General features: G+C 39.4%; 1 protein-coding gene across 1 annotated transcript in view; it reads left to right on the top strand.

The window, feature by feature from the left end:
- GRXCR1 (glutaredoxin and cysteine rich domain containing 1) overlaps window positions 1-22432 on the top strand; it is a 42434-nt gene that overhangs the window by 10853 nt on the left and 9149 nt on the right. The window contains exon 3 of the mRNA XM_059818131.1: window positions 20232-20471. Within this exon, the coding sequence (XP_059674114.1) occupies window positions 20232-20471 (240 nt within the window). The remainder of the gene's footprint in view (window positions 1-20231; window positions 20472-22432) is intronic.

Here is a 22432-nt window from a genome sequence, read left to right on the forward strand (position 1 = left end):
CAATCTAAAAAGTTTTAAAAATATTAAGAATTGACAGCAGTCATACACTATTATTTAGAAAAATCTATTTCCCCACGCAAATTCTGTAAGACAGAAAGCAGTCAGTTTTTAAGCCTGCAACTGAAGTTACAGCTTTTTAAAGAAAATGTGATCTTTTCCTGCCCAGCTGCTCATGTCCTGCTCTTGGACTCTCCCTCCCTGCCCCACAGGCAGCTATGAAGCATTTCATTGCTGTTCAAGTGGAGAATGTCACAAGAGACAGACTGATAGACACAGTGAAAAATGAGAGCTTTAAGCATTATTGCTGGAGTTTCTTCCACCTATTGTAGGTCTTAACCTGCATCTTGAGAACTTCCCTTTCCAGGAGCTGGCTGATGCTTTCAATCAGATTCCCAAACATGCAATGGATAAGTCCAGTTGTTCTTCCAAATCCCACCATGATCCAAAAATATAACCACCTACTCAGTCCCTCCAGGTCCAAACTTAATCTGTCAAGAATATTTAAAAGAGGCAGCAGTTTCTAAATGACTTGCTCAGGAAACAGATTCTATTTATTTAAATCTGTCTGCAAAATTTTGCCATGACACCTATGTTTTTTGTATCTGCCAGGCGGTCAGGCCTTTTGAAAACTTATCTATCTGCCTGGTCCATGATGTTCTCGTGGATCCTTACATGAGAGACTGTGGGGTGGAAGGGCATTTTTACAGGTCAATCTTTGCAGCTGAATACAGGTGACTAATACTTTTTTTTTTCTGCTGCCACTGATTGAGAACAGCCTTGAACCATTTAGCTCCTTCAACCAGGTAGTTTTATCCTCAGCTGCTCTAGCAATTCTCTTTTGAAGTCGCAACGGGTAAGGGCAAAAGTTGTCAAAAAAGGAGAGGTGTCTCTAGTGAACTTTCTGACCTGTCTTTCATCCCGTCTGAATTCTCATTTTGGCAGAAGTTTATGCAACCAAGAGAAATGTAAACAGTATTAAAATCAGCATTGTTTGAAGATGTGATATGATATTAGAATAAATATTATTGATTTTTTTTGATGCAGGGGATTAAATGATATCTATGCAAAGGAGCCACTGAAATATTGCTTCAAAGAAAAGCAGATAGCCAATTTAATCACCTCAGCATCTACATTTGTAGTCATATTCCTTGACCAGAACACATTTAGCTCTATGACATGATATAGATTCTAGCCCTATTATAAGAACACTATTATATGAAAAGTATGATTGTAAGAATAACAATTTCTGTTTTATATAAAAAATACACATCTCTGGGCCAAATCCTGAATCAGACTACAGCATAAAGCTGCTCACACTGACCTTGCTCAAAACTTACTCCAACCACAGATGTGATATATACGGAATAACTACCTTGGCAGCTATTTTGACTAACAGGTTTAGGAGCTGGTATAATACTGGTTGTATTCTGATTTTCGTTAAAAAGCAAAAAAAAAAGCTTACCCCTTAGATTTTTTCAGCAATAAAGTCTGTAACTCTGCTTCATGGAGATGTATTCTATTTTGCTCACACAGAAATGGTGGATGAGTCATCTGTCCCCTTTTGTACATCAGGGCTAGCAGCCACAGTGTAGGCTATTCTAGGGCAGAGCTAGTTTTATGTATGCTGTCTAGGAATTGCATCCTCTATGTGTGCATAAAAATCTCAAGCTCTCTCCCTTTGGTTTTGGAATCTATTGCATAAGAAAAGGAACGAAGCACCATATGTGTGCAGTGCAGATGAATCTTTAATTGAAAGAAATGGAGATTTGAGTGTATAACTAATAATTAACTACTCAGGGTTTGAAGATGAAGGTACCAAAGTTCTAGGTATTATTAAGTAATGAGATAGCTGAGAGTGTAGTTCCAGTTAGGTTAAGTAATATAGCAGGGAAACAAGGTCAGTCATCACTCAGTGCTAGTACAGAACAAAGTAGTACTATAACTTCACAAGATTCCTTTTCATCACTTCAATATGTTGAGTGATAAGGCACCCTCTCATTGAGGAGTAAGGACTGAATTAGCACTTCATCAGCACTTTGTTCCGCTAAGCATAGCTCAACTTTGCTCTTTGCCTCATTCAAAGACCTGTGCAAAATTCATTACCAGCTGCAGGGTGCTTTGTGACCCTATTTGAGAGAATGCCCTGGGTCCACCTGAAATATTGTTAGCATTTTCTTTAATTGTGCAGTACAGATGACAACTTCAACTTTTTAAGGAATAGCCTGTTTTTATCTCAGCCCAGATGAGTAACATCTTCAGGTAGGATTTAAACTGTATAGAGCAGCAGGGAAGAAAAAGTACATCATTTGCTAGATATTTGGAAATGAAAACTAAGCATACTGGGAGGGTGATGGTTTCCCAGTTTTGTTCAACACTCCTTGGGAGTTTCAGGATCTCAGTGCATCTCATTCCAGCTTCCATTCACAGGAATACAGTAAAAGATAAAATAACTTTTGTCAGAAAGCTTGTTATCTGCCAAACAGAAAAACTCCAGGTTGTATCCCAAATCAAAACCATACTTCATTTAATTCTTTCTTTTAATTTTATTGCTTAGGAAGGTAAATTGTGGAGAATGGATCATAATTTTGAATTTTCTCTGCTACTGATTGCAGTTCAGAATGGCACCTTATTTTATTTATGCTATTAACTTCTTTACTTGTTTTCTGAGTGAGCGGAAGAAGTTCTGCTGTATAAGACAGACTGACCCTAGAGTGTAATTAATCCATGATGAAAGGCTGAACTACCTGCCAATGAAAATGCAGTAAATTTTCACCTGAGCTAAGTCTAACTGATAAGAACTTTCCTGAATACCAGTTTTTACTTGCTGATTGTCTTTAACAGTGGGAAAATCACCAGTTGCAGCACTGGTGCAAATAAGAAAGAAGTCATGGACTATTGTGCTGTTTCCATTCATCACACATCCATTCACCACACAAAGCGTACCCTAGCAAAGAAGGAAGAGCCATGTAATATCACAAGCAGGATCTCATCCACTAACTGTTTTATTCTCCAGCCAGAAATACAATGAATCGCATTTGTAAGAAGCTCAACAGACTAGAATTAATTTTCACAGACCACTAATGCCTTTTAATTAAGTAAACTGTAGTTGACACTTGGGAACTATAAAGGGGATCACTGCATGGTAAACTGCACCTGGCTATGTTTAAATGTAAAATGACTGAGTCAGAGATCCATGTATGGATGGATGGATGGATGTGTGATTATTATGCTACTATTAGCATCTATCAGTCTCTCTAGCAGTCTAAGGATACAAAGGGAATATTTTAGAAAGGACGAGTAAGGGACCGGTGAAAGAGAGGAGAAAAGAGAAAGAGGGAAGGGATAGCAAAGCAACCTTTTTTTTTTTTTAAAAAACTTCATCTGCCTGCCAGAGAACAGTAAACAGGGTTTTCCAAAGCAGTTGCCAAGTTAAAAAAAAGTGGGGCAGAGTAGACATAGTAATTTTTATGACAGCCATTTGCTGCTGATCAACACAACTCTGTTTCTCTGCAGTATGAAATGTTCTATTGAGTGAAGCAGCAGTGATTACAGAAAGATGGGGCCAGCGTGCTCAAACCAGGACTCACTCAGATCCATGACGTTTGCTAACTTTTCCGCATGATCTGAAATATCAAACACCTTCATCTTTACCTGCCCACCCTCAGCAAGTCCTGCTCTAGTTCACTTCTGGCTAAAGCTATCCTTACTTACAGAATATTCTCAAATAGGACACAAGTTGCCCAAATAGGACACACGCTGCCCAGCGGTCCTCCCCGGACAGGCAACTGAAGATTCAAACATCTTGAACAGTGTGAAAAGTAACAAACAAAAGAAAAAACTGCTTATGACAAGAGAAAATAGGATTTGGGCCCCACAACTAAGGGTGGTGTTTCAGACAAATGTATTGTCAGTTTTCTTGAATAATTCAGGGAGACATCATGCGAAATGCTACGTAGTAGAATTACCACCAAAGTCTGAGTAAGTAGCAGGACAAAACACTCCCTCTCAAGACAATTAAAAATATTTGAAAAATCCTACTCATATTATTAAAAAGCAAGGCCCAAAATAACTTAAAATGTGAACTGACAGTAAGAAAAATAACTAGTCAAGAAAAATACCTAGTCATTTATTCAAGTATTTCATACATACAACCAAATTTAGGCAAGTCTAGATATGTTCAAGAGTTCTTTTTGGGCAAGTGACCAAACACTAAGTGTTAGTCAGAACTCTTTCAAGTTGACCTACATGCTCTCTTCTTCTATTTCCAGCCCTTGTTCTTGTTTTGAGTAGAACCAGAGAACAGAAAGGCCCAGAAAAAATGAGTGTAAAAATTGAAGAATGTTTTTTAAACTTGAGAAAAAGTTCCATTTACTGAAGTTTGATTCTCATTTTACTCAGTCTATTTCTCCCTGTTGCTAGCAATAAAGAAATAGAAGTGAAATAAACACTAATCAAATGTTGAATAATAATTATTTTTCATACTCCTACATATAACTGTTATCACGAAGTAGTAATTCATAACTGTTAAGCAATAGGAAATTAAATGGTGTAATCTAGGACAAATCTTCTTCTAAGGAGACTTATTCTCAGATTTCCAGGGCTTGCGCATTGTTTAGAACTGTATAATTAATATTAACATTCTTTTCATGACCCATCTGTGATCCATTGTTTCAGTTCTCTGGTCTTCCACACTATTTACAGACGTAGCTTTAGGCAGGCAGATGCTATGCAGCTCAAGCCGTACATTTTTAATTTACTGATGGCAGCATTTCTTTAGGTGACATGCAGTAGACTTTTTTTCTCTCTCTCACATTAATTAGTTTCTGTTTGCAAGGTATGTTGGAGAAGTAACAGTGACCTTCCAATTTGCCTGTCTCCAGGTAAACAGCTGCAAACAACCAAAGTAGAAATTCAGCTCTTTTCCTTTCCTTTCTCATTGATGTAACACAATCATAAACCCTCACTGGGATAATTTAAAAGCTACGTCCCCTTAGTTTTGCATAGATCAGACATGCTACTGGAGCCAAAAGGAGTCTAATACGCTATGAAAGTTCAGGCCAAAATTTAGACCTAAATTAAAAGAGCTCCAAATGGTCACATGATTCATGCAACAACATAATCTTGTACATTTTTGTAGCCATCACAACTGTTTTCAGGCCTGTCATAACACAAGCCATATCTGCCAGAAATAATATTCTTCTTGCAGAAGTTGGAAGTTTCAGTTTGACCACTGATATGCCAGCCTGCTTCATAGCTACCATGTTTTCTGCGGACTGGGTGCGAATTTTAGTGCAAATTATTTAAACGCAGTCAAATGCCTCATTACCTTAGTAAATACTTTGTATCTGATGATTTTTAAAGGAATTCAACTTACATCAAACAGTGCAGGAGGTGAGACAGAAAACTATGATGAGTGGATAGTGGGAGTAAATGGGTAAAACACAAGAGGTTATTGGTGGGGGAAGCAAAGGTCCTTCTCTTCTCTGAGATGATAAAGGTAACTGAAGTGTCTTTGGAGAAACCTCTCTGAGTAAAGTTGATAGGATGAAATTATGTAGCATCCTTGTCAATTTATTCTGTAGAGGTATTTGAAAAGATGAAGCTAACCAAGAGCCAGAAGAACTAGTGGAAACCAAGATCATGGCAGATGAGACTGGCCAGTTTGTAGACACTGAGATAAAGTAATTAGTTTGCAGAAAATCTCAGGTGGTATTTATGTAAGGTCTGTGACTGTAAATATATGGAATAGGCTGGAGAGGAATAAAATAGGAACACTGGTATTGTAGAAGGAATTCAGGAGATAAATCAAATACTTGTGGAGAAAAATTGATGGGACGCTGGAGAAAGCTTCCTGCTGTCAGGATTCATGGAGACATCTTGGAGGGAAATGGAAGAGCTGTGATTGTCAGTGTTTGGAATGTTGTTTGGGAGCTTGAAAAGCTGGTGTGACGGCTGTGGAGATGCTCTGCAATGATTTTGAGTATCCTGTATTTTCAGTGTTTATTAAGATGATTATGTAAATGTTTTCACTTGGATTCGCAGAATTCCTCAACAAACCAACCAGAGAGGGAAGCAAGGCTTTAGATTCATCACATTTCAGTCATAAACTGCAACCAATACAAAGCTTTGAAGGTGTTGGCTCAGCCTCTTCCTGGCTTAGCCTGTGGCACTCATTTGCAACAGAAAGTCAGAGTTCCTCTGAAATGGTGGCATTATACATGCTCCATGGTGGTGCATGGTGATGATCTTCATACGAAAGGATAAGATATGTGTGACAGTTTCAGCGAGTAAGACACATCCAGAAACCTGAAACTGTGTTCACTACAAATGCTCCTAGGTTTTATTTGGGGAGGTCTGTCTGCTTAGTGGTGTGAGTCCTCTGGTGGGCTTCTATCCCATCTTGGCTGATTCATTACATGCTCAGCCCTACTGAAACATATTAAGGAGGCACCGGCTACTTCTGAGCTGGCACCATGGAAATCTCTAGCTCCCAGCCATTCTCTCAGCCTGCCTGCAGCGCAGGCTTGTGTCGTGGTTTAAGCCCAGCTGCCAACTAAGCACCACACAGCTGCTCACTCACTCCCCCCCCGCCCCAGTGGGATGGGGGAGAGAATAGGAAAAGTAAAAGCGAGAAACCTCGTGGGTTGAGATAAGAACAGTTTAATAAGTGAAATGAAATAAAATAAAATAATAATAATGATAATAATAATAAAAATTGTAATGAAAAGGAAAATAACAACAACCACAAACAAGAAAGGCAAGTGATGCAAATGAAAACAATTGCTCACTACCATCCAATGCCCAGCCCAAGCAGCGGTCCCTCAGGCAGCTTTTCCCCAGCTTTATATGCTGAGCATGACACCATATGGTATGGAATATCCCTTTGGTCAGTTGGGGTCAGCTGTCCCGGCTGTGTCCCCTCCCAACTTCTTGTGCACCCCCAGACTACTCACTGGTGGGGCGGTGTGAGGAGCAGAAAAGGCCTTGACTCTGTGTAAGCACTGCTCAGCAGTAACTAAAACATCCCTGTGTATCAACACTGCTTTCAGCACAAATCCAAAACATAGCCCCATACCTGCTACTATGAAGAAAATTAACTCTGTCCCAGCCAAAACCAGCACGGCTTGTAATTTTGACCTTATGTAAATCTTATGAAAAGATAAGGGCTGCACTTAAATCAGGCCCTCCATAGCTGCCAGAAATGTCAAGTGTGGCAGTGAAGTACTCTGTCTTGAGAGAATAAAGCAGAAAGCGAGAGGCAGGAGAAGAAAGGCTTCCGCATGCCGGCAGCGTTGGAGGAAGTACAAATCTCTCTGGGAGGCTTGGGAAAAAGTGGGCGTTAAAGTCCTGAGAGATGACTTTGACCTGTAAGAGAGATGAAGAGCAATGAGGTTTGCTGGAGGGGAAGAAAAACTTAATCTGCAGTCTGGTCAGTTCTCTGAAGTAAAGAGAAAGAAAAAAGCACTAGGGAAACATGAGTTTTCAATTGTAGCTTGAATTCAGAAGGTTTGGCAAAGCCAGATGACTGGGAGGCAATAGTTGTTTTTGCACTGTACTGCAACAACACCAATTGGTGACCAACATTAAGAATCATCCTTTTGTTCATTCTTTTGATTACAACTTTAAAAGACCTGTATTTTGGCCATGTCTATAGTAAATTTTCTTCCTAACTTTGTTTTAGCCAGAAGAACAAACTCTAGCATAGTTTTCCACCAGAACTTCAGTCCTGACAAGGGAATTTGAAGTTTTGCAAAATTTTTTGCAGTTTTTACCATTTAATTTTCCTGAATTTTGCTCCTTGTCTGTATCTGACTGGCACAGCCTACTTCTTAAGACATGGTATTAAAATTTAATAAGCATTTCTAATTAGCATTTGTTTTATGCAGTCAAAGTTCCAAGAAGCAAATCAGAGAGCTTATAGGACTAGAGGAAATGGCCTCAAGTTGCGACAGGGGAGGTTCAGGCTAGACATTAGGAAAAAGTTCTTCACTGAGAGAGTGGTGAAACACTGGAATAGGCTGCCCAGGGAGGTGGTAGAGTCACCCTCCCTGGAGGTATTCAAGGAGCGTGTGGATGTGGCATTGTGGGATGTAGCTTGATGGACATGGTGCTGTGTGGTGTTGGGTGGGTTGTGGCTTGTTATTGTTGTTGTGTGGCGTGGGTTTTGTGGTTGTGTTTTTTTTTTTTTTTTTTTTTTTTGTGGGTGTTCCCCCCCCCCCCCCCCCCCCCCAGTTGGACTCGATGATCTTACAGGTCTTTTCCAACCGTACTGATTCTGTGATTCTGTGATTCTGTGATATCTGCTGTAACACTGTGACACAATTTTGCAGAAGTATAGGTTTCAATTTCCTGATCCAGCGATTACATCAAACAAAGAGAAATTGTTTATATCTCCACTCAGATTGTTCAGCTGAAAGCCATTTATCAAATGTAGCAGATAATCAAACATTAGTAAAACTAGCCTATAACTCTCCTACTAGCACTGTACCTGTAGAAAACAGTTGTTTCCCTGTTTGGATGCCAGGTTACAGCACACTACAATCAGTCTTTCAACATAGAGTAGGCACATATGGAATAACCCATTGCCAAAGAAAATTGATTGTCAGGACAGGTGCTGGCTGAAGTTTGCATGATGTATTCTGTATAGGTTAAGGTAGGTCTTAAGTGTGTTCATATTAAATATACTGTAAAACAGCTGTGAAAAGTAAAAAATACCTACCAGAAACAGCAGCATTTCAGGAAAACTGAGTTTGTTTTGCTGGAAAGAAAAGGTCGTATTGGTTAGTGTTTTTCATTGTCTCAAATGAACCATTTTGCAAATACTGGTTTTATAAGCAAATTAATTCCAGCAGCGTTCTTGTATAAGAAGTCTTGTTAGTCTGAAATTAATTGATAAGGTGAGGGTAACAGATGAACAGGCTGTTTGATGAGCAGCATCAGAGCAATTTTTAACTTTCTTTACTCTCCCCTTTCCTGATCGGTTCACTTCAGAGCTGACATTACAGTTATTGAACTAACAGACCAAAGAACAAGACTGGATTGTGCTGTGGCCCTACCATCGAAGGCTGAGAAGCAACCAAGCTCTCAGTGAAGATGAAGATCAATATCAGAAAAAGCAAATGTACTTTCCAAGTGGTTTGATGCCATTTTGCTCACCTGACAAGCAAACACTGTGTTTGGTAAAATACATACACTGAGAAACTCTCATGGAACTTTATCCAGGTGAATCTTCACTGATGTGTGCTCAGGAAAACATTGTCCAGGAGGTAGAAAATCACTCTATGAAATTTACTTTCAGTCAACCTTCTCAGTGACAAATATTTTTCCTTTCTATAGTGTGTTCTGGGAAATATTGCAGTTTCATTCACTTTATGTAGTGAATGCCTTGTGAATGGCAGAGCATTCCCTCCATCACATTTACTTTTACAGGGCCGAGTCTTGGTTATCAAATTGGACTGGCTAAAAAACTCCAAATGTATCTGCATCATTAATCAAACTAATTGATATAGAAGAGCCATCCTAGAGTAATGCTTTCCGTGGCTTATAATGATTGATACACTCAAAGAAACTATAGGACAACACCCAAATCCTGATTTTAAGTGCTACTTAATCCAGGAAATATTTGGCTCCAGAGTCACATTTTGTAGGTGAATTCATAATAAGGCTAAAAGATAGTATATCAGGTTTCAACTGCCTATTTTGGTGTGAGATCCCACAGCACACTTTGCAAATGAAGGGGAAAGTTATCATCTGACCTTGCTGAAACTTGGTTTAGATACTTCCTGTTAAAATTGCACTGGGAGTTTCCTGCCGTAAATGGCAAAATAAGAACTGAATTTGTCTGTCCGAAAAAAATAATTGCATATTATCTTTGCATAGTGATTGCAGTGGTTGATGAAAATTTTCTGAAATCAGTTTATCTGGCTAGTTCTGTTAAGAAAATGGCACTGTCCTGAATTACGCATCAGATTTTTCTGATACGGACGGAATCATAAAGATTTTCTTTGTACCGGTAGCGGAAGTTTCAAAGTTATTGGCAGTTCAAAGTCTATACAGGCCAACTGTAAAAAGATTACCCATGGGACCATTTGTCTGCCTCTAATATTTTAGTGATATTTGCTTTGTGCTTCTTAAGATTGTGTTTTTCTTGGTGTCTTTATAAGGCTTCTGAGAGGGGAGGAGGATGCTAGCAAATTGAATCACAGAGATCTTTGCAACAATGAAGGGTTTTTAAATAATGAAAAAAAAGAAATAAAGTCAACTGAGTAAAAAATATCCATTATTTTTTTCTTACTGCCATCACTGGATTATCTGAGAAAGATTTTTTAACTGCATTTTAAGGACAGTGTAACAGCGATTTGTCAATTAACACTGTAATTATATTTCACTTATAAGCAACATTTTAGGCAGTTACATTAATAGATGCATAAATAGTATGTGATGAGGAGTGTATCATTTGCAAGTTTTTCACAATGCGCCAGGATTATGTTTGAGGGCTTTGCATGGAAATGCAAAAAAAAGGGTCTTTCCAGAGAGTCTCTCTCTTTTTCCCTGGAACGAATTTGTTGGAGATGTCGAACCGGTAAGTATGAAGAGAGAGAAATAAGGAGCGAGCAAGCAAAAGAGAAACAAGCATTATATCACACCGTTGTTTCTTCCTGATAGAACTGCAGACGAGGTTAGAATTACTCACAGGATTATCTTTCACTTCTGATTTTCAAAGGTTTCATTTATTCCTATCATACGCAGAATGGCATAAATAAACTAATAAGAAAACACTGATAGGTCTTCCGATTCTTGATAAATAAAACCCGCTTAGGCATGGACAGATATGGATCTTCTTTCGACTAATTTGAACACTGTGATAAGTGTTGCTCTGGCTGACTTCCACGGCATCACTGTGCCTTGTTGAACAGGAGCCGCTTTTCCCCCCCAAGTCAGTGCCACACCTGTAGGAGGCACTTTGCCTTAGAAAGTCTGCACAAGCAGAGGCATCAGGGTCTAGCAGAGACCATGAACCCTAGGGAGGTAACCTGTTCTCTTATCTGAGCTCAGGTCACCTGAGAGCAGGTTGTAGCCTGGTTGTATGGGTGTGTGCTAGATGAACGGTAGGTAATAAGGACATCGGGAGGTGAGCTCAGTTGTAGTCTTTGTACCTTCTGAACCTGCCGATAGCTGAAGCATTACAAAGGGCAGGGAGAGGCAGGGTCATGCCCTGCACTCCTTTGCTAAGGCGGTGTAAGTGTTTTTTCTGCTTTGAAATGAAAACACTTTGACATTCCTGAACAGCAGTCTGTACCAGAAGATATGTGGGGAAAGCCTGCAGTGGCAGAAAAAAAGGTATGGTGTTATACTGTATTATTTCAGGAACAGAAAGTGTCACAACTCACATATACAAGATGTTAGAGCATGGAAAGTCATCCTTTTGGTTTTTTGACTATTCAGTCAAGTGATTTGAATGCTGATAATAATCTTATCAAAACCCCATATATTTTTGCATAAAATGGCTTTGGATTTTCTAAGATGAAAGGAACAATATAAATGTCATATGCAATATTATTATTACTTTTGTTATTTTCATCTGACATCCCCCAAATGGATATGCGACTTGAAAAGTACAAATGGATTACAGACATCTATAAATACACTATACCAATATCTTAGCTATAATGAAATCCTATGTCTATTTTACGCAGCAGTTGATGAACAATTCTGAGGATGCCAACCTTAAGGAGGTAAAACTGTGCTATTTTGCAATCAGCAGTATGTGGCGGGTGTGTAGATGAGACAACAGTTGCTCAGGAGTTAGAAGATCAAAGAATTCAGGTTCTTGATGGATCACAGCTCTTCTCTATAACTGCGACCAGCTCCTCAGAGCTGAAACTGAAATGGGAATAAATGAGATGCTTCATGCCCTGTGTTGGGACATAACCAGGCAGAGGAGTCTGCGCTCCTATTCAGCTTTTGGAAATGGATATATTCCTAGGGCTGCTGTTTGTGGGGGATGCGAGTGCCAGAATACAGGCAGACAAAGGGAACACAAGTATTTGTGCTGTTTTAAAAGCTGAGAAAAACAGTGACCTGACCACTTTCTTGGGGAAAGCAAAACTAGTATCTACATTTGTTACTGTCCCAGACTCTCTGACTACATTGTTTAGGGGTGCAGCTCTTGATGCCCTCACTTGTAAATTGATATTGATAGACCTTCCCAGTTTGCTGATTGTTATGACGATGATAACTGGTGATATCATTCCACTGTCCCAAGGGGTCACAGACTGTAAGTCCTACAGTTATAGTCCGTGCAATTACCAAAACTGCATAAAAAAAAGTGTAGTGTTTTTGAAGTGATGTGTTTAAGAGAAGGTCAGTACATGCTTTGACTTGAGTATACAACTGTTGCAGAAATTTAGTCTTTATTCTACTGAGCTCTACTAAAATGCACAGTTTTCTGAATTTAACCAAGTTCTGAATTTTCCTGAATATTGATATAGTGCCAGGTCCTTGAAGACAATGCAAACAGGACTACAGCCTTAACGTAATAAAGCACTTAAGAGAGTGCTTAAATTTAAATTTAAGTGTGCACTGTGCTTTGTTGTGTGAGAGCCCATGGAGGGTTGGAACTGCAAACACTGAAGTGGAAGGGAATGTGATTTCGTACCGAGAATGCACGCTGCGGCTGGGGACTGCTTGCAGTTCCTCCTGTACGCATAAACACAGCGTACCTGCCAAAGAAAAATATTTCACTTTGGTCGATGAGGTCTATTTGTTGGAAGAGGTCTTCTGGCCAGCGAATCAATTCTTCCTGGAAAATGTCATTAAACCTTTAATTTGAGCCAGGCAACGAACAATGACAGACAGAAGGGACTGGTTCACAAATCCATTAGCATTGTACTGTGTTGTTGTGATGGCAAGTATTGCAGTTTTCACTAGAACACAGACCTTCAATCTCCAGCCATCTCATTCAAAGAGTGTTGCACATTTTCATCTAAACAGTGATATAATGAAAAGTATGCTTTTCATTAAATGCTATAAATTTTGGAAAACATGTACGTTCTGATGAAGTGTCATGTAGAAAAAAATGGAAACATTTTGGTGATAGCTTTTTACTTTAAAATAATCTTTCAGAAAGTATTCATTGCTTTTAGTATATATTTTGAAAGCCTTTTAAAACTCAAAAGCTAGTAAAAGCTTTCAATTTTGCAGAAATGAAATGTTTAAATTGTGGGTTTTTTCCTGCAGAACTTCTTCAAACAAGAAAGTCGTAGCTGTTTTCTTCCCTTTTGTTTCTGAGTGGAAAATAAAAAAAAAGTGGTCAGAAAATTAGTGTCAGACTGTAATTCTTCTTGCCACTCAGTTATTGATACTAATTCAAGCTATAAGCTATGCCATACCAGTTATGAAGTGAGCAGCTTAATTTAAAGCTTATAGGTATGCAAGCATACATAAAAATATATATGTATGCGCAAATATGCATATATACACACATGCGCATATATAGATACACACTCGTTTTTGCTTGCTCAACATTTTCTTTAGATCATGAATGCTGCATTTACTCACTGAAGCATCTCTGGTGCAGGGTTTGTAATGTGCTCTTGATTCCTGCCTCAGCCAACTTAGTGAACACCAGCTACTTCTGCCAGTCTGATAGTATCTAATTGCAAAGCCAAGTGGTGCATATTTCTGAGATCTTGAAAGATGATATTCTGAGACAGAGAAGGGCATATCAGCCATTGATTTAGGTCACAGAAGCAATTCACTGCCACATGAATAACATAGTTGAATGTTATATCCAAACACAGTAAAAACCTTTAAAAATCTCATGTGATAAAGTTTGGCACTAACATTTCAGCTTTTGCCAAAGTACTATAGCAGCCCATTAATCTTAGCAGAAAAATACTCTGCTTTTGCTAGAATACAGTTGCTCATATAATGCATATAATGCAAAGTATAGAGTGGGTTTGGTGGGATTTTTTTTTTGCATTTGTTACTTTGTACTTTAAAAGAACCAAGTGTAAATTTGTGGGTGACACCACCATTGCAACAAAATATATATGGATGTGAATGTAAATAGCTATTCTTTTCACACCAATGAGGTTAAAACACATGTATATGCCTTCTGTCCAGAGGGAGAATTTAAAAAATAATAATCCCATGTCTACTTTTATAGTGTTGCTGTCATAGTTTTCATATGCAACCAAATAAAAATGAGGTTAACACCATGAATATTTCTCTTACTCCCAGACTTGTCTGTTTATTTGCTTGCAGACATGGTCATATACAAAGGTTTTCAAAATGAAAATGTTACCACTGTTGTAGGAACAATTGCTTTATGTCCAAATGTCTACCAGTAGTTCTCATACTACAAGTAGAAAAGCATTGGCTTGGACTACTTTTTCTGCTCTGGATTTGGCCAACTCTTAGCTGTGCTGCAAATAAATCCATGTTATGAGTTTTGTTCCAAAGACAAAAAGCCACTCAAATTCAGCAAGGAAGACATAAAAATGTCATAAAAGGTATTAAAGAAAATCTATAGGTTTGGGAAAGCAATTAATGACAAATAGGCTGAAGAATTAATCTAGTATTATTATTCAATAATTCATTTTATAAATTCCCCTCACAAATAGGAGATATCTGCTCAGGCTGGGGGGACTGGTCAGGGCCAGGGGAGCTACAGGACCAGTAGAGAAACACGGACTCTTTTTGCTGCTACTTCAGTTGTGACTGGATCCAGAAGCCAGGGATAAGATACAGTGGGGAAGGTCTGAAGCCAGAGACGTCCGTGGGAGTTTTATGGCATACATATTTAACTGGCTTTCAGAAGCACCATGGAAACACCTGACAGTTATACAATATTTTCAGAGCTACTGAGAAGTCTGTTGTTATTGTCATAGCAGCTGTTATACAGAAAAGGTAAATTCTCAAACACATATTTTAGGAGTATGAATCCCAAATATTTCATAGTTCTGCAGCTCCAGTAATACACAAATTTTTTTAAAAAAATACCCCAAAATATTGAAACAACTTGGAGATTCACATATTCTGTAATATATTTGCTGTTATACACTTAGCCTGGCTACCAGGATTTCTTTTAAAATAGGTTCAGGATGTCATATTTCAGTGACTTTCTCTCTGTTTTTTCATGTACTTTGTTTTGTTTCACTCTCTGCCTCTTTTTTGTCAAATTTTTCATGTTTCTATTTCTACAGCTAGTTTGTACTATTCTTCCTTTGTCAGTATCCTGACATTCTGGGTTTTGGTTTATTATCTATTTTTGGTTATTCTGTCTTTTCAGCCACTTTTCAGTCCCCTGCATCCCTCTGTTTGTTGCTCATCTGCTTGCTCAATTAAGCCTTCTCTTTTTCATCAGCAATTTCTTCCTCTGTTCTGTGGTGTCTCTCAATGCTAAGCTCACATATTTAGCCTAACAGGATGATATCCCACATGCTGTTTGTAGGAGACTTACTCAGTTAATGATTACAGTTACTTGCAACCATGTCAGATGGATGCTGGTGGGATGGCAGAGGGATAGGTTTCCCCTATTTGTACACCAAAGTGTAACTAACTCTTTATGGAGAGGTTCATCTTGAGGGCCTTCCCAGGGCACGTGCAGGACAACCAAGGGATCAGGCCCAGCCAGCACAGGTTCGTGAAGGGCAGGTCCTGCTTGACCAACCTGATCTCCTTCTATGACCAGGTGACCCACCTAGTGCATGAGGGAAAGGCTGTCGATGTTGTCTACCTGGACTTCAGTAAAGCCTTCGACAATGTCTCCCACAGCATTCTCCTGGAGAAGCTGGCGAATCGTGGCTCAGACAGGTGCACTCTTCACTGCGTAAAAAACTGGCTGGATGGCCGAGCCCAGAGAGTTGTGGTGAATGGAGCGAAATCCAGTTGGCGGCCGATCACAAGCAGAGTCCCCCAGGGCTCAGTTTTGGGGCCGGTCTTGTTTAATATCTTTATCGATGATCTGGATGAGGGGATAGAGTGCTCCTTCAGTAAGTTTGCAGACGACACCAAGTTGGGTGGGAGTGTTGATCTGCTCGAGGGTAGGAAGGCTCTGCAGAGGGATCTGGACAGGCTGGATGGATGGGCCGAGGCCAATTGTATGAGGTTCAACAAAGCCAAGTGCCGGGTCCTGCACTTGGGTCACAACAACCCCATGCAATGCTACAGGCTTGGGGAAGAGTGGCTGGAAAGCTCCCCGGCAGAAAAGGACCTGGGGATGTTGATTGACAGCCGGCTGAATATGAGCCGGCAGTGTGCCCAGGTGGCCAAGAAGGCCAATGGCATCCTGGCCTGTATCAGAAACAGTGTGGCCAGCAGGAGCAGGGAGGTGATCATGCCTCTGTACTCAGCACTGGTGAGGCCACACCTCTAATACTGTGTTCAGTTTTTGGCCCCTCACTCCAAGAAGGACATTGAGGTGCTGGAGCGTGTCCAGAGAAGGGCGACGAAGCTGGTGAGGGGTCTGGAGCACAATTCTTATGAGGAGCGGCTGAGGGAGCTGGGGTTGTTCAGTCTGCAGAAGAGGAGGCTGAGGGGAGACCTCATCGCTCTCTACAACTACCTGAAAGGGGGTTGCAGAGAGGTGGGTGTTGGTCTCTTCTCCCAGGTGACTAGCGACAGGACAAGAGGAAATGGCCTCAAGTTGCACCAGGGGAGGTTTAGGCTGGATATTAGGAAAAATTCTTTACCGATAGAGTGGTGAAGCATTGGAACAGGCTGCCCAGGGAGGTGGTGGAGTCACCATCACTGGAGGTGTTCAAGGAATGTGTGGACGTGGCATTGTGGGACCGGGTTTAGTGGGCATGGTGGTGTTAGTTGATGGTTGGACTTGATGGTCTTAAAGGTCTTTTCCAACCTTAGTGGTTCTGTGATTCTGTAACTCCTCATTTGTGAAAACCCTGATCCACCTGGTAGAGAAGTTTGGGAAAAGACTGACTCAGGGGCAAAATAAGAAAGGTCTTTCAGTTTTCTCATGTTCAGTCATGAACAGAATTGAACTGGTGCAACAATTGCTTTTTTTCTCTAGATTGAGAAAAAAAGGGCAGCTGTTTCTGAGTCATTAGGAGTGGCGCCTGTGCCAGGAAGTGATGCAGGTCGTGTTGCTGCTGGTGCTGCCTTCTTGAAGCTCCCAAGCAAAATGCAAGCTCTTCAGACTGATGCAGTAAAACAGATACTGCCTTTGGACCCTTTGGGAGATGATAGCATTGTGCTGTTAAACTAAAACCTGTAAATGATGTAGAGGATCATTACTAAAGCAAATTTATTTCCCTCTGAAACCTTAAATCCCTTCCTTGGCAGTCTTTCTACATGGACACCTTCTCTGAAACACACTCTTGGCCCATGTGCATGGGGTTTTCTGAATGTGACACAAAAGTTGGCACCTCAGGCCAAACGATTTCCATAAGCTTCAGGTTTTAATGAGAATCCCACCTACAGAAGCGTGAGGAAGTGGTCAATGCAAGTTGCTCCAAATATTTTGGTTTGTTCATCTGTCCAACTTCCACAGCCTGAGAAAAGTTTTGTCATGCCCATTAACCAGAGAATTACCTTCTCTTTAACTTCAGCTAAAATTTTATGCGCATTTGCAAGTTATACGAGATGATTCGTTTGAAGTTTGTTACGCAAAATTGTAAAAGTTCATTTTCTAAAATGTCTTTCTATTAATTTGTTTACATTGCTTGTCATTTATTATGCTTTTGCCACAGTTCCAACCTAGGAAGGAAAACCACAGTGTTCAAACATTATTCTGCTGATCTACTTCAAGAGCGTATTCTAGTCACTAAATATTACAGGCTGTAGCTACAGGGTTAGTGAAATAGGAATTAGCATAGATTCTCATTAAGAAAAACCCTGTAAATCTCTCTAACTGTCTTGACTGCTATTTTTAATTACCAGTATGATTCAAGACAGGTGACAGGAAGGATTTTCCCTGGTATGATAAAGTCCTGCCAAGGACAAGTTCCATGCATTTGTAGCACAGAGAACAAGGTGTTTACTAAAATTTTCCTAAAGAATTATTTAGACAATGCCCTTGATACTTCTTTGCAGAGCGAACAAGGATATTTCTCCATTGCCACATTGGGAAAAAACAAAGGAATAAACATAAAAGGGACTCTGCGTACACACCTTCCACTTGATATCTTTCCAGATCACTTTACAGCTTTCCATTTTTCCGTGTCTTCAGCTGCTTATTTGTATGCTGTAGGCACACCTCAGTCCTGATGCTTCGCTAGATAATGACTGTCTGTATCTACGCTGCCAGCCTCTGGTGTCTGGGAACAAACAGCGTTAGAGATTGGAGCTATGAAGGAACAAGAATTTCCGTCCCGTTGAATAGTTTTCCACTTCAAAATGTATTTTCACTCCGAAGAGGAGAAAATAATGAGTATGTGAAATTATCTTTTGAAGGAATATTTTAAGAACACCTTGTGGTTACTTCTGAAAAGGATGAACTCCTCTTCCTTCCAGCAACCCATGCATGGTTACTAAAATATTTGGCAGTGTTTATGTAGAGTATTTGTCTTTTAATTAGAGGACGAGCTAATCCTCGCACTTGGAATGTGTGAACAATATGCTGGAGAAGAGTCAATGCTGCAGTAGCGGTATAACAGATTTTCAACCTAGAAAACAGGCTGGAGAAAAGTAGCCCACTTTTCATAACATTTGTCCCCCAAACTGAATTTCTGACAGCCATTCAAGGAGAAATAAATACTGACCTATCACAACATGCTTCCTTCCCAGAACGGGAGGCAGAAAAATGATAAATTACATATGTTTGCAATTACACTTCCAGTGATCTAGAAGTGATCTATAAAATCCAATTGTTTTTCCTGAGAACTATTCACCATACGTTGAACCTTGTAACACCTTTCTAAGCAGAATGCTTTTCACAATCACTTTTTTTTTGCATTTACATAGTAAGATAAATCATGACTTCGTTATTTGGCAAAATCTACAATGGCATCTACCCAATTTTACAACTTTGTCTTTACAGTTATTACATGACATATTTCAAAAATGATCTGTTCACCCATCAAGGTTCATTTTCCTTAGATTGCTATGGTGCGTTACAGGTATCTTTGTTTATTATTTTCTAACTTCTGGTTTTACTCCTGGAATACTGCTAAAATAATTAAATATCATTTGCAGAATATAATAGATAATTCAAAAAGCTTGGAAATGCCTTGCTACCTTCTAACATCTTTGTTTACAGCAACGATTCTCAGGCTTTTTGAAAATGTACCACACTCTCTTGGACAAAGTAGTCCCTGTAGTATTTACCCTCACTAATAGATTTCATCCCAGAAAGACGCAGCATAAATTTTTACATATGAAGAAGTGGGGTAAAAAGTCAAATCTGAATTGTAGTATGAAACTTATTACAGCCAAGGGAACTGCCTCCCCTCACTGCAGTTCGCTTTGAGTCGGGCACTGGATACACACAAAATATACTTTTTTATTGTTAGTTGGATGTTAGAGTAATTTGACATGGATCCTCACTAAAAATTTTGGATATATCTGTCCCCTCTGCAGTCATAATCTAGTTCAGCTTGGAGAGACCTAAAGTATTCCAAGTTAGTGTTGGCTCATGGACGTGATGGAGTTTAGTTTAGGCTCTTGTCCTTGCTTAAAGGAGGCTGTCAACAACACTTGAGCTAGCAAGTTTAGACTTAGTCTGGGTACTACCAGACTGTGTTTGTGCAAACAAACACGAGTCGCTGTTAGAACAGAATCAGACATCTCTAAAAACGGCGGGATCAGGGGAGTCCTACATTCACATTACTATTGCAGCTTTGAAGAATTTGTGCTTTAATAAATGAGAGGGGATTAACCCATGGCATCGCATTTTACTGCTGGGGGAGGGACGGGTGACTCTGTACAGGACAACAGCAAAAGGGTGATGATTTATTCACATTGGAAGTCCACCAGCATCTAAAATATTTCTGTTTCTTGAAAATGTTGGGCTTGATTCACCATCTCCAAAGATTTCAAAAAAGAGTAAATTTGCACCTTACCTAGATAAACAGCTTAAATTGCCTTAAGTTGGTGAATGCAAGAATTTAATTCCTCCCGTTCCATCTTTACTTTTGAAAAAAGTAGAATGTTGGATTGTGTTTTCAAGATGCATTTTTTTTCCTTAAATAGTATTTTAAATGAAATTACTCAATACTTGGAAGCTATTAACACCTTATCTAATGTAATGGGAACTATTTTTTTTCCAGGTATCAACAGTGCTTGAATTTGGCCGCATAGTAATTTATACTACCAGCCTTCGTGTGGTGAGAACCACTTTCGAAAGATGCGAACTGGTTAGAAAGATCTTTCAAAATCACAGAGTTAAATTCGAAGAAAAAAACATTGCTCTGAACAGCGATTATGGAAAAGAACTAGATGAAAGATGCAGGAGGGTCTGTGAAGTTCCCTCACTGCCTGTTGTGTTTGTCGATGGCCATTATCTTGGGGTAAGTAAAGCATGAGCATATGTTTTATTCTGCAGTCTGTAAGAACAGAGAAAAATCTTGATGAATGAGAAGCAGGGCTTTTAGAAAATTGTTTTCAATGCTGGAATGATGGGAACAATCAAAGACAGAGATCCCTTTGTGGTATGTGCTGCACAGATCCACACTTATAGGTTTGATCTGAAGATGCAAAAGATAACCAGGGGGAGGCTATCAAGAGGGGAATAAGATGCAGCAATACAATCTAAGCTATCCTGTGTTTCTTAAAAAATAGCTTATCTTTGTAGCTGAAACCATGAAAATCTAGAGAAATCGATATTTTTTGCTCATGGGAACCTGTATATATGATTGACCCAGGAAGATGAACACACATAGCATAAACCTGTCATTTTGTAATATCTGTGTTGAATATGAAACTAACAGCTTGGGGTGTCAGACCTTAAACACGCATTGAATTTTATATGCTGTAGTCTGTATCAGGCATCTGTAATCAACTGAACATTGTTTTAGGTGCAGAATTGGTTAATACTTAATTTTAGAAAAGTCTAGCAGTAAAAAAGAGAGAAAAACAGCCCAACTCTGCCCTGTTGCAAGACATAAATTCCAAATGGAAAACTATAATCCAAACTTGTACTCTAGTACTCTAGGTCTAAAAGCCTGTTGATATTTGAAATCACCTTTTCATTAAGGCCAGCCTGTACTTTCAAAATGTATTTCTCAGAAACTGAAAAAACACAGAGTTTAAAAGAAAAAGATTCTGGAAAGTGGCACAAAGAAAACAGCTTGAGAGCTCAGAGAAGGTATTTGTCTTGAGCAGTAAAGAGCTAGCAATTAGCACCAACAGTGAGACTGTGATTTGTGAAGGCAAACTGTATTTACACACAGCAGGGTTATTGTGTTTGTATTGCTTAACACTTTCATTTTCACCAAAGATTTAAGTAATGAAATTAAATGTAATCAGCAATCAGGCATAATTGATATTGGGCCTGTATAAACACGCGGATACCCTTTCTCCCCATCCCCTTCCTAGCTCTCGGTGTGCTCTGCTCGAGGCAGGCTTCCCTGGGGACTCTAACAAATGCATTTGCTGGCACAGGGCTCACCAGACCACTGCAGCAACTGCAAAATCACCTGTGTGCAGAGTATTAGCAGACATTTACTTCCAAGTAGAGGATGCTTTTATCAAAAACCTGAGTTGGAGAGTTCTCCAGCCAGCCAGGAACAGAAGTGCTTTACTCAAAAGCAGCTTAAAATCCAACAGGCTTCAGACTAAGATTCGCTCACCTAATTATCACGTTAAAAATAAAAGTAGTGAGTTATGACCAAGTCCAAGAAAATGTCGGTCTGTGTGTGATTAATTTGTCAGAAGAATTCAGTTAAAATACTGAAATGTATTGAATAAATTACTTGCCCAGCTCTAGGTGCAGCCTGGTTACAGTCATTTTGGTATGATGGATGGCCCATTAATTCACTGCTGCTTTTTTTTTTTTTTTACAAGATCATGGGAAACTTGTCTTTTAACAGAGGAGCAATGGTGTAACAAACAATCCAATCTCACTAAAACTATTTAAATATTGTATGAGATATTTTGGAGAGGTATAGAAAGGAAGGCAAGTGAATTAGGAAGCTAACTGTCTGTGGGAGAGACAAATCTAGCTGTCCAGCTACCTGCTGACAGGTACTCAGCAGATTTTACCTCCTGTAGGTAAAAAAATGAGGAAAGAATTTGGTGTTCTGGTCTACAGCCATTTATTACAGCACGGCAACTCCACTGACATTGTTTAACAGAAGGAAGAAAATAATGTATTGATCTGCTAAAAACCAGAATAAAATCAGACTTGGGGTGTGTTTTCTTTCTTTTTTGCCTTTTTTTTTTTTTATTAAATTGATGAGGCACACTGTGGTTAAATGGAGCAGACTTTAGCTTCAGGAGAGAATTAAAGTTATTCCACAAAACGGCGATA

The sequence above is a fragment of the Gavia stellata genome, chromosome 5, assembly GCF_030936135.1.
Source record: "Gavia stellata isolate bGavSte3 chromosome 5, bGavSte3.hap2, whole genome shotgun sequence".
In the NCBI taxonomy this organism is placed as follows: Eukaryota; Metazoa; Chordata; class Aves; order Gaviiformes; family Gaviidae; genus Gavia; species Gavia stellata.